Source organism: Capra hircus, chromosome 15 (genome assembly GCF_001704415.2).
Source record: "Capra hircus breed San Clemente chromosome 15, ASM170441v1, whole genome shotgun sequence".
NCBI lineage: Eukaryota > Metazoa > Chordata > Mammalia > Artiodactyla > Bovidae > Capra > Capra hircus.
This window is the reverse complement of record NC_030822.1, coordinates 797,864-811,630: the sequence shown is the minus strand read 5'-3', so window position 1 is coordinate 811,630 and position 13,767 is coordinate 797,864. Positions and strand designations below refer to the sequence as shown.

At 41.5% G+C, this 13,767-nt stretch overlaps 1 protein-coding gene across 1 annotated transcript; it reads left to right on the top strand.

Annotated features, from left to right (window-relative positions):
• On the top strand, positions 11,090 to 12,025 carry LOC102175229 (olfactory receptor 4D11-like). The gene has a single exon (XM_013969973.2). The coding sequence runs from the start codon at positions 11,090 to 11,092 to the stop codon at positions 12,023 to 12,025; it is 936 nt and encodes a 311-aa protein (XP_013825427.2).

Genomic DNA, 13,767 nt, shown 5'->3' with positions numbered 1-13,767 from the left:
TTCCAATGTAGTCAGTGCTAGCTACAGGGTTTTAATCCATTGCACCTGTCACTTCCAGGTCAGTTCCCTCTTCTTTGTTTATTTTGACTTCCTCTGTTTGCAAGTCTCTTCAGTGTCTAATTTCTGCCCTGACACAAGGGGGTGAAGGTGGTCACTTATTTAGGCTAACTTGTTCATTTGTGCTGTGGGCAGGGAGGAACACCGCAAACACACATCACTGGCGTGTGTGGGGAGTGCTCACAGTGTCTGGGCGACACTGGGTTTGCCCCTGCTCATGGCATGTGTGCTTTCCTGGTCTACACTGCTCAGGCTCCATGTTCCTCTGCAGGCGAACTATCTAAAGCGGGCCCTGGGTTGTGTACACTTTCCGGGTCTAAGACATGCAGGTTCAGGTTCTCGGGTACTCCACAAAGGCACAGACTCGGTTGGGCCTGCGTTTTGTGCCCTTCCCAGGTTTGAGCAGCTCAGGCGACCAGGTGCTTGGCGAGTGCACTCTCCCAGTCTGGCGGTGCATCTTATCACCTCCCCCATCCCAGCTGCTCGGTTTCCTGGGTGCACTGGTGACAGTGCTGTCTCAGGTGTGCCGTGTGTCTCCTCTGGGGGGCTGACTTATGACTGTGACTCTCCCGGCGGATGTAAACTGTCCAGGGTCCGAGGAAGACTTGGTTAGTAACTGAAAACCTGCTCACAGTTTGGTGGAGGATGCCGTCTCTGGGGTGGAGATTGCCCCTCGCCATCCAGTTCTGGCTGCCGCCCGCCTGCCCCTCTGCCTCTGGAGGGGGGATTAGGGGGAGGGGCTGGTCCACAGCTAGCTAGCTCTCCTCTGGTGTTTGCTCAGCCCTTTATCCTGTGAGCAGACCAGGCTGTTGTGGGAAAGTTCTCCCTCTGACTCTTTTTTTTCCTCTTTCTCTCTCCCTCTGGCTATCTCACGTTTGCTCCCTCAGATTGTCCTCAGGGCATTCAGGCCCAGCACCCACCCTAAGTATGCAGCCCGTGCTTCCCTGTTCAACCCCACTCACTGCTGGTGGACTCGCGTCCAGGCTACCTCTCCACTGGGAATTGCGGCTAGGCGTGTAATCTGTGGGTTCTTCCCCCCCGCCCCCGCCCGCCCTCCTGGTTATGTTGCCCTCCAAGATTCCAAAACTCCCCAACAGACCCTCAAGTGAGAGGATTTCCTGGTGTTTGGAAACTTCTCCTCCTTCACAACTCCCTCCCTGGGACAGGTGTCCATCCCTAACTCTTTTGTCTCTCTTTTTATCTTTTATATTTTGTCCTGCTGCTGCTGCTGCTAAGTCACTTCAGTCGTGCCGACTCTGTATGACCCCATAGACAGCAGCCCACCAGGCTCCCATGTCCCTAGGATTCTCCAGGCAAGAACACTGGAGTGGGTTGCCATTTCCTTCTCCAACGCATGAAAGTGAAAAGTGAAAGTGAAGTTGCTCAGTCATGTCCGACCCTCAGCGACCCCATGGACTGCAGCCTTCCAGGCTCCTCCGTCCATGGGAATTTTCCAGGCAAGAGGACTGGAGTGGGTGCCATTGCCTTCTCCGATATTTTGTCCTACCTCCTTTCAAAGACATTGGGCTGTCTTTCTGGGTGCCTGGTGTCCTCTGCCAGTGTTCAGAAGTTGTTTTGTGGAATTTGCTCAGCGTTCAAATAGTCTTTCAATGAATTTTTGGGGGAGAAAGTGGTCTCCCCATCTTATTCCTCTGCCACCTTAGGACTACCTGAACATTGCCTCTTACACAATAATCAGCGAGACTGTATAAAAGACAAAAACATATGAAGCTACCTTGTGCATATTTATGCTAAAACTTTGAATAAACTGAAACTGTTATTTTATGTAATTCTGGAATCTTATTTTTATTTGTTTACTTAATATTTTTTCACAGCTACCAAGAGTTCTTCCTGTTGAAACTGAGACTATTTTCTGAATCTGATACCAATATCATCCTATAATTTAAGCATCAAAAGAACATAGCATTCTTTAATTTTTGTGTAACAATTTAATTTCTATTTCAAGCTACCATTCAACTTTGATGTTTGAGGATTCATGAAAGTCCCCCACCACACCATAGTGTTTCCTGAGTTCCAGGAAAATAAGTTAAAAATAAGGGTAAAAAGAGATGCATAGTTATATAACAGGAGGGTTTTTATAATCCGGTGATAGCAGAAGCCATAAATGGAATACAATTGTCTAATGTCTCTATCATGCTAACAAAGCACCAGAATACTCTGTGAATGTATTTTTCCACATTCAGATTAAAGAAAAAAAAGGTTATTTCACTAAATATAGACAAACATTTGACAATATTCTATACCAATTCATGACCAAACTCATAAATATATGAGGAAAAGAAAGATTTTTTTAATAAATAAAAAGTTAATGTAAAAAAACACATGTAATGGTAAAGAGAAGCAATTTATTCAGTGCTACCTCCTATAACCATTCCAATAAATTCTCTATTTTTTCCCATGAGAGACACAGAAGAGACTCTGAATTCAACTACATATGCAATTTAGCAATCTGTATCACTAAAGTGTGCCTCCCTAGTGGCTAAGGCAGTAAAAAAACCTGCCCGAAATGCAGGGGACCCAAGTTCAATCCCTGGACAAAAAGATCCCCTAGAGAAGGGAATGGCTACCCACTCCAGTATTCTTGCCTGAGGCATTCCGTGGACAGAGGAGCCTGATAAGCTGCAGCCCACGGGGCTGCAGTCAGGGCTGACTGAGGGACTAATGCACCGAGCAGAGTGAAATTACGGGTCTGGTCTCAGTGAGATCAGTCCTATGTCAACGAGAAGTAAGGAGTGCAAGGATTCTATGAAGGTCTCTAGAACTTGTACTTCACCTTGAGCTGGGAACATAAAACTAAGCTTTTCATTTCCTTGGTGTAACTTATCCAATGTAGTTAGAAGAGCCACCTCTTCCTCCACAGTTGCTATGATATTGATTCAGCCAACTATGGTCACCACCTGTGATCCAAGGCACCTGTTTTACTAGGAAAATTACCACAATCAATAATACGTGACAGTTAGTTTTAATGCCTTTATATGCCATGGCTCACCAACACCTAATTTCCCATCTGTAAAAAGGTCGGCATGATGTTTAAGACTAAATTCATCCAGATACTTCTAAATAATGCAGATGTCAAAGAAAAAAGTCACAAGATAGTATTCTGAACTAAATCATAATGAAATCACCATCTCCGAGTTTGTGGAATGAATAAAGCTAAGAAATCATTTATAATTTCACTGCTTACACTAGAAAAGAAAGATACTCCAAAATCAGTAATCTAGCTTCCAACATTTCAATTTTTTTAAGGAAACAATAAAATTAAAAATCAAAGTAAGTTAAAGAACTGAAACAATAAATGTAAAGACAAAAAAATCAAAAACTCCTCGAACAACAAGTGCTGGAAAGGGTGTGGAGAAAAGGGAACCCTCCCACAATGCTGGTGGGAATGGAAACTGATACAGTAATTATGGAAGACAGTATGGAGAGTCCATAAAAAACTAGAAATAAAACCACCATATGACCCAGCAATATCACTTTTAGGCAAATACCCTGAAGAAACCAAAACTGAAGAAGACACGTGTGCCCCAACGTTCATCGCAGCACTGTTTACAACAGCCGAGACACGGAAGCAGCCTGACGTCCATCGACAGATGAATGGGTAAAGAAGCTGTGGTGCATATGTTCAATGGAATACTACTCAGCCATGAAAAGGAACGCGTTTGAGTCGGTTCTGAGGTGGATGAACCTAGAGCCTAAGAAAGAAAGAAACAAATATCGTGTGTTAACGCACGTATATAGAATCTAGGATGGTACTGGAATCTGTTTGCAGAGCAGCGATGGAGACACAGACATAGAGAACAGATTTACGGACAAGGGTGGGGGAGAGGAGAGAGAGGGTGAGATGAATGAAGAGCGTAGCACGGATGCATGTGCACTAAGAAACGTAAATAGATAGCCAACGGGAATTTGTTGTATGACTCAAGGAACTTAGATTGGGGCTCTGTAATAATCTAGAGGGGTGGGAATGAGTGGGAGGAGGGAGGGAGATACAAGAGGAAGGGGACATATGTACACCTATGGTTAATTCATGCTGATGTATGACTGAAATAAAACCAATATTGTAAAGCAATCATCGATTAAAAATAAATAAATATTCTTAAAAGTCAACAAAATAGGAAATGACTACACAATAGAGAAAATCAAGGACACCAAAAGGTTAGGAGGGTTCCTTTTCTCCACAGCCTCGCCAACATTTGATATTTGTAGACTTTTTCATGATAGCCACGCTGACAAGCATCAGATGACACTAAAGTAGGATTATTTGAGAAGATCAACAAAAGTGATAAAGGTGTAGATAACCAATCAAGAAAAAAGGAGAGAAACAAATTATCAATATCAGTAATGAAATAAGGCAGCTTGCTACAGATTGCACAAACCTTAAGAGGATATTAAGGGAATATAATGAGCACATGCCAAATGTTGACTATTAGATAAACAAATGAGGTGATCTCTCCTTGTGGTTTTGGTTTGCAAATAAATGGAAATTTTTAATTTTAAAACCTTCCTACAAAGAAAACTCTAAGCCTAGTTAGCTTCATATGTAAATTCTAACAAAAATTTGAGGAAGAAATCATAACATTACTGCAGAACTGCTTCAAAAAATAAGAGGGACCACTTCTCAACTCAGTTTCTAAGAACATCCTAACTCTGATAGCAAAACCAAACACTCTATAAGAATCTCAAAGACTAGATCAAAATCCCTCATTAACACACATGTACACTGAAAACTAAACCAAAAAATTGCTACAGAAAACAAAGAAGTCTTTAAAAATGGAGATGTATATTATATTCACAGATTAGAAAACTCAATATTGTGAAGATTTCAATTCTCTCCCAAATTAATCAATAAGTTCAATACAATTCGAGGCAAATTGCATTGCCTTGCAAATTGCCAAATTCCAGCAGGACTTCTTTTTTGTTAAGTGGATAAAAGTTTTAAGCAAATGCAAAGAATCTGAATACCCAAAACAGTTTTGAAAAGAAAACAAATTTGGAGAACTTCTTCTACCTGAATTCAAAAACTATTATACAGTTCAATTATCAATATCATTTTAAAAATGGGCATGAAGATAGAAACAAATCATTGGAAAAACATGGAGAGCCCATAAATGGGCACACAAACATACACACACATATGTATGTATGCATGTGTGTATATGTAGATATGTATACACAGTCAAATGAATTTAATAAAGGTGCCAAGATAAATCAATCTGGAAGAGAGTAAATAAGAAATTAGCCAGCAAACTGTGATGGAAAAACCAGATGTCCACATAGGAAAAAAATTAACCTTCATCCTTACCTCACAACTATACAAAAAAGTAACTTGAAATCTATTAAAGACTTAAATATTAAAGCTCAAACTATTGAACTTCCAAAAGAAAACATTGGACAAGAATGTTTACAATCTTGGGGTAGGCAAGGATTTTTTAGAAAAGACATAAAAATCTTAACAAATATTGTCTTCAAAATTTTAAATTTATAATTTTCCAAGTACATCCTTAAGAAAATTAAAAGAAAGTTGTAGGCAAAACTATTTCCAATAGACATTTCTTTTTAAAGGACTTGTATCCAAACTTTATTGTTAAAGGAAAAATTATTCATGACACGTTATAGAATGGTAAGAAAATCTTTATTAAACGAGAGGGTGTCATGATAGTCTATAAGGACCATAGTGATGAAATTTTACAATAGGGGAGAGAAATTGGGCTCAACTCTGAATACAGCGTGGAAGAGCAGGAAATTATAGCCAAGGAGCAGGGTTGGAGCTGCGGAGTGGCAGTACATGGAAGGTTACTAAAAAGCAACATCAGGAAGAACACTGGCTAACTTGACCTAAGAGAATTCTCTCTGAAGGCAGTCCTGGGTAATTTGATGTCACTTGGGGCGTGGGTGGTAGAGAGTGAGAAACCCATTCAGATAGCAAAGGTGATCAGATATGAAAGATGGAAGAGTCTGGCTAAACTGACTCAGTAGAGTCCTGGCTAATATTAAGAAAATGCAGAGATGAAAATTCAAAAGCCAAAGCATCATTGGAAAAGAACTCAGACTGAACAGGGTTTGCTCAAAGGCAGACTCTTTCTCAATGTAGAGAATCCCTAAACTCAAAATAGGTACTAGAGAAATAATAAAAGAGCAAAACAATTTCAAATAGCAGTAAATATGAAAACACTCCACAAAATCCATTGTATGAATCCTCAGTAATTACTTGAAAAGATGTTCAGCATCACTGGTCATCAGAAATGCAACTCAACACCGTAACGAGATACCATCACACACACACACCTCCAAAGAGTTACAATAACGTTGTCTTGCAAAGCAGAAACAGAGACACAGACTTTGAGCACAAATGTATGGAAATCAGGGAGGGAAGGGAAGGGAGGAACTGGGATATTGAGACTGACACATATACACTATTGATACTATGCATAAAATAGAAAATGAATGAGAACAACCTGTGTAGCGCAGGAACTCTACAGAATGCATGTGGTGACCTGAATGCGCAGGAGCCCAAAAGGCAGGGGATATGTGTACATGTACGGCAAATTCATTTTACTCTACAGCAAAAACTAACACAACATTTTAAAGCAACTATACACCAAAAAATTTAAAAAAGAAAAAAACATTGTCGAGGAGAACCTGGACCTATTGGAGCGCTGCTGGTGGCAATGTCAAATGAACATACAATAAACAAGTTTTCCAGTAAGAGTAAACGTGTACTTACCGTATAATTGCCCTTACACCTCCAGGCACTTACCCAAGAGAAATGAAAAACTATGTACACAAAAACACTTGCACAAATATTGATAGCCAACATTTACCCATTAGAGCTAAAAACTGGATACAAGTCAAATGTCATTTAACATAATTAGATAATCAAACTGTGGTGTATATATATATATAATCTAATACCACTCAGCAACAAACAGGAACAATCAGTACATGCAATAACATGGATGAATCTCAAAAACAGGAAAAATTCAAATATGAAAGTTCCCTTATGTTACAACTCTATAGGCTTGATTTTTTTAATTGAACTGAAATTAATGTGTCCAAATATTAATATTTATATATTCCTGGTAATGAGTACATAGTTTTCTATTGCTCTTCTTCAGTCATATTTCTACTGCAAGAGATACCCCAAAGACCAATCTTGTCAGTTCTCTGTTAAGAATCTGCCATTTTCAGCATAAACCAAAATTCTCACAGTTAATCTGACCCTCTAGTCACCTTTTGACATCATCGCATAATCAGTGGCATTCTCCATGCCTCACTCAACTATTCTTTCTCTACACATGTAAATTGCAACTATACAGGGCTATAATTATCCTGTGTATAATTAGAAACTGGAATTGTAAAAACAGGATTTGTCCAGTTGTCTTATTCCAGCTCTTTGGCAACCTAATTAAAACTCATTTGTATATGGTCCTCTGAGTCTTGTAAGTCCTAGAAATGGAACCCTAGCAGTCTCTCGGGCACAGAACTTGGCATGTTTTAACAAAGGTCTGATTGAGTGGTGGATTAAGGCATAAGTTTCATCTACTGCCTCTAAGTAATATGGACACTAATTAAAATGTGTGTGTGTGTGTGTGTTTGTGCATGTGGTGACATTTTAATAACTCCCATTGAAAATTCATCACCAGCAACACAATCATGCATTTGACTTTCCCTTCCTAGTCCAATAATATTCCCTTTCCAGTTCTTATATGAGATCAGAGGCTGATGGGTTTGTTCATTAGACACAACGAAAGAGCCTTGAAATGTGATTCTTTGAATCTGCCCTTTCCCTCCTGAAAGGAGAGAAAAGACACTAAGATACTTAGTCCTCCAAAGAGCTTTACCATCAGAAACAAATTTTTCAAGGATTAATGTCACCAGTATCTTATTCTGCACTTACCTAATGGCATACAATTCACACTTGGAGTTTCAGGATCAAAGGAATTAGGTAAAGACATTCAACTTCTAGCTAAAGTTAAGGTCACGCAGAATGAAATTGAGATGTCCTTCTTGATTTTGTATAAATACTTTGACTTTCATATTTCTCAGTTAAATTAAATATTTCAGAGCCAAGATGATCTCGTCAGTGCCAGAGACAAGGGTGGGTGGTGACCAGCAGGAAGAGAGATGTTGTGTCAAGAAGAAAGCAGAGATACGGTCCTTTCAGCATGATTTTCAGAGCCCTTTCTGCCAAGTGGCTTATTTTCAGACATACTTTATCACACATTCTTGTTACACAAAATTATTGTTATGTATTTCTCTTATATGTACACACACACACACACATATATTTGCTTATTGCTGTTCAGTCGCCCAGTCGTGTCCGACTCTTTGCAACCCCATGGACTGCAGCACACCAGGCCTCCCTGTCCTTCACCATCTCCTGGAGTTTGCCCAAGTTCAAGGTAAAAAAAAATGGATAGTATTTCTTTCCATTCTATTTCCATCTCTTTATTCCTTTTAACCAGACATAGATTCATAACATATTCCCTATAAAAACCAAGAATAATGTTAATAATTACTAAAAGATGATGATAAATAAACTTTTCTTAACTCTTCACACATAGTAAGATCTTAAAAATACTAGTTTTGTTACTACCGAAAATCATGACATCTCCTATCATCTCTCTTATCCCACCCAAATCTACTACTTCTCTCCTCATAACACATTTCACTTTGTATCATACTTAATTTATATATGTCCATCAATTTACACATATCATCAATTTTGTTAACCTGTAGACACTTTGACAACGTGGTGCAATATATCTATATACATTGGGGGTTTTTTTATATACCTATAATTTTTAAAGTGGAATATACTTGCTTTACGAGGTTGTGTTACTTTTATCTGTATGCATTTGAAGATTGCAACAAATGGTCACTAGCTAAGGAGGAACAAATAATAATTATAAAACTTCCTAAAAATTATCAGTAACAGCTTATGTAAAAATGCTGATGATACAAGTATCCCTCCCTGCTATATGAACACTCCACCCTTTTATCTTTCATCCACAGAAGAAAAGAGGCAGAGGAGGGCGTGCCTGATACAGTCTGGACCACCGCTCAGAACGAGGCCAGTGTTTGTGCCGTCTCCCCCAGATTAGAGCAAGGACACGTCAGTTATACGAGATGAGTATGTTCTAGAGGTTTGCTGCACCAACTGTGCCACGGTTAGCGGTACTGTGTTGTGCACATGAAACTTTTGTTAAGAAGGGAGCGCTTACATTTCTGTTTTTACCAAAATAAAAAAAATTACGATACCATTTGAGATTTGGATTTACAGTTTCAAGCTGTTTTCCAATAGCAAATTTTAAGTGTTTTAAAGAATTATGAAGTCAGCTATCTCATTAGGGTAAAATAATTGCAATGACAAGTTGACTACACAAAACAGCAGCAGCAGATTTAAGAAATCCCTCAGGAAAAGCCAAGAGCAAGGAAACTGACTCATGGAAAGCAACACTGTAATGAGAAACAGATTACATCTTTTTTTAAGCAAGAAGTCAACAGATTATTTCCTAATATGAAATTGAAATTTGCTAGTATAAAGTGAAGGTGGCTCAGTCATGTCTGACTCTGTGACCCCATGGGCTAAACAGTCCATGGAATTCTCCAGGCCAGAATACTGGAGTGGGTAGCCTTTCCCTTCTCCAGGGGATCTTCCCAACCCAGGGATCAAACCCAGGTCTCCCACATTGCAGGGGGATTCTTTACCATCTCAGCCACCAGGGAAGCCCAAGAATACTGGAGTGGGTAGTCTATCCCTTCTCCAGCGGATCTTCCTGACCCAGGAATGGAACTGGTGTCTCCTGCATTGCAGGCAGACTCTTTACCAGCTGAGCTACCAGGGAAGCCCAATGAGAAACAGATGACATCTTGTTTAAACAAGAAGTCAGCAGAATATTTTGCTAATATATATATTGAACTTGTAGATTCTAAAGTCCACAACGACTGGAGCCATGTCTTACTTATCTTCGAATACAAAGATATGGTTTGAATACAGGAAAATACTTTAGACAGCTTCTGATATCAATAAATGTGTGAAATTAAAAATAATAACATTTTAAAAGTAAAATTAATTAAATCAAATAGGTTGTGTAAAGGTCACTCAGTTCAGTTCAGTTCAGTCACTCAGTCATGTCCGATTCTTTACGACCCCATGAATTGCAGCATGCCAGGCCTCCCCATCCATCACCAACTCCCGGAGTTCATTCAAACTCACGTCCATCTAGTTGGTGATGCCATCCAGCCATCTCATCCTCTGTCGTCCCTTCTCCTCCTGCCCCCAGTCCCTCCCAGCATCAGAGTCTTTTCCAATGAGTCAACTCTTCACATGAGGTGGCCAAAGTACTGGAGTTTCAGCTTTAGCATCATTCTTTCCAAAGAATACCCAGGACTGATCTCCTTTAGAATGGACTGGTTGGATCTCCTTGCAGTCCAAGGGACTCTCAAGAGTCTTCTCCAGCACCACAGTTCAAAAGCATCAATTCTTCGGTGCTCAGCTTTCTTCAGAGTCCAACTCTCACATTCATACATGACCACAGGAAAGACCATAGCCTTGACTAGATGGACCTTAGTCAGCAAAGTAATGTCTCTGCTTTTGAATATACTATCTAGGTTGGTCATAACTTTCCTTCCAAGGAGTAAGTGTCTTTTAATTTCGTGGCTGAAATCACCATGCAGTGATTTTGGAGCCAAAAAAAATACAGTCTGACACTGTTTCCACTGTTTCCCCATCTATTTCCCATGAAGTAAAGGTCACTACTTAACACAAATGCTTATTCCTTCCAAAAACAGGTTTACAGGAAATGAATAGCTTCACATATGATGATTTGCATGGTTCACTAAACTGCAATCCTAAAAATTTGGACAACTCAACCAATTGTAAACACTACAGCCACGTGGGGAAAGTTCTGAATTGCATTCACAGTGTTTAAGAAGAAAGCAAGATAAATAGCTGAGCACTTTCATATGAAGTAGCTTCAAACAAAACAGTCGGAAAGAGGATGCATCCATGGAGCTGGGAAATGGCACCAGGGTGAAAGAATTTATTTTCCTCGGCCTGACCCAGAATCAAGAACTGAGGGTGGTCCTGTTTCTCTTCCTCCTTTTCGTGTACGTCACCACTCTGCTGGGAAACCTCCTCATCATGGTCACGGTGACCTGGGACTCTCGCCTTCACACCCCCATGTACTTCCTGCTCCGGAATTTATCTGTTGCCGACATCTGCTTTTCCTCCATCACCGCCCCCAAGGTCCTGGTGGACCTTCTGGCCCAGAGAAAGGCCATCTCCTTCAATGGCTGCTTCACTCAGATGTTTTTCTTTCATCTTATTGGAGGGGTGGATGTATTTTCTTTGTCAGTGATGGCACTGGATCGGTACGTGGCCATCTCCAAGCCCCTGCACTACGTGACCGTCATGAGCCGGGGGCGGTGCACTGCCCTCATCGTGGCCTCCTGGGCGGGGGGCTTCGTCCACTCCATCGTGCAGATCTCCCTGCTGCTCCCCCTCCCCTTCTGCGGACCCAACGTCCTGGACACTTTCTACTGTGATGGCCCCCAGGTCCTCACACTCGCCTGCACAAACACTGCTGTCCTTGAGCTCCTGATGATTTCCAACAGCGGACTGCTCACCACCCTGTGGTTCATCTTCCTCCTTCTATCATACATGGTCATATTATTACTAATAAGGGCTCAGGCCGGGGAGGGCAGGGGGAAAGCCGTCTCCACCTGCACCGCCCACATCACGGTGGTCACCCTTCACTTCGTGCCCTGCATCTATGTCTACGCCCGGCCCTTCTCCGCCCTCCCCACCGATAAGGCCGTCTCCGTGACCTTCACCGTCATGTCCCCTCTGCTGAACCCCCTAATCTACACCCTGAGGAACCAGGAGATGAAGGCAGCCATGCGGAGACTGAGGGGAAGACTCGGGCCTTCAGAAAGGGCATAGACTGATAGCTCACTCCGTTTCACCACCTTTGAAAGTCTTTGTGCATCAATAATCTATATTTATTAAAGGATGGCTGATTAATTTTTAAAGTCTACTAAGATACATTGTTGTTGCTGTTATTGTTGTTTAGTTGCTAAGTCGTGTCCTACACTTTAGGACCCCATGGACTATAGCCTGCCAGGCTCCTCCATCCATGGGATTCTCCAGGCAAGAATACTGGAGTGGGTTTCCATTTCCTTCTCCAGACGATCTTCCCAACGCAAGGATCGAACCTGCATCTCCTTCATTGGCAGGCAGATTCTTTACCTCTGAGCCACCAGGAAAGCCCCATTAAGAAACATATCACTTACAAATGTTCTGATCAGCATGCAATCATAATTTTAAAATGGATTTTATATTACAGAAGAAGTAGAGAAATTGAGTAGTTAGCCAGAGAAATGAAAGTCACTTTACAGCCTTGGAAGAAATAAAGAAAATGGAGTCCAGTACACTCAGATAATCTTATCCCATTGGATAGCTGTGGGGTTTTTTCAGCTCTATTGAGCTGCAACTGACAAATACAAAGGGCATGTATTTAAGATGCACAACTTGATGTTTGGATATGCATGCACATTGTGAAATGGTCACTGCAGCAAAATGAGTTACAGTGGGGTCTCTCTTGCTATCTCTTACAACCACATGGGAATCTACACTCATCTAAACAAATGTTTCAGTTTTAAAAAAGCAAAATATATACCCAGACATTCTCTCTGCATTCCTACACTGTTCACAGGAAGGGAGATGACACACATTAGAAAATAACGCAGTTTGTGCATTTGGATTCTATCAGGTTTTCGCATTTTGAGGAAGCAAATATATCCAAAAGAAGTTCCTCCTCTGACTTTAGACTATGAATAAATTAAATAGCTATTTGCTGAAGGTCTTCCTTTCCAAAGCCCACACTTTAGTGGTTGAAAGCAGGTTCCCTGAAGTTGTCACAGCTCGAATTAGAATATGGATTCACCGAGTTCTGTCTGAGCCACCAAGGAAGTGAGGCCAGGAGGAGCTACTCCACATCCGAGGTAAGGAGCAGTGACTGCACTTTGCTGGACCAGCTGTGAAGAGATACCCCACGTCCAAGGTAAGAGAAACTCAGGTAAGACAGCAGGTGCTGAGAGGGGGCACCAGAGGGCAGACAGACTGACGCCAGAATCGCAGACAACTAGCCAATCTATTCGCACGGACCACTGCTGCTGCTGCTGCTGCTGCTGCTAAGTCACTTCAATCGTGTCCGACTCTGTGCAGCCCCATAGACGGCAGCCCACTAGGCTCCTCTGTCCCTGGGATTCTCCAGGCAAGAACACTGGAGTGGGTTGCCATTTCCTTCTCCAATGCATGAAAATGAAAAGTGAAAGTGAAGTCGCTCAGTCATGCCTTACTCTCAGCGACCCCATGGACTGCAGCCTACTAGGCTCCTCTGTCCATGGGATTTTCCAGGCAGGAGTACTGGAGTGGGTTGCCATTGCCTTCTCCAACACGGACCACAGCCTTGTCTAACTCACTGAAACTAAGCCATGCCATGTGGGGCCACCCAAGACGGATGGGTCATGGTGGAGAGGTCTGACAGAATGTGGTCACTGGAGAAGGGAATGGCAAACCACTTCAGTATTCTTGCCTTGAGAACCCCATGAACAGTAGGGAAAGGCAAAATGATAGGATACTGAGAGAGGAACTCCCCAGGTCAGTAGGTGCCCAATATGCTA

Bases quoted from the DNA above. Each gene is read 5' to 3' on its own strand.
- LOC102175229 (XM_013969973.2), top strand. From the start codon at position 11,090: ATGGAGCTGGGAAATGGCACCAGGGTGAAAGAATTTATTTTCCTCGGC.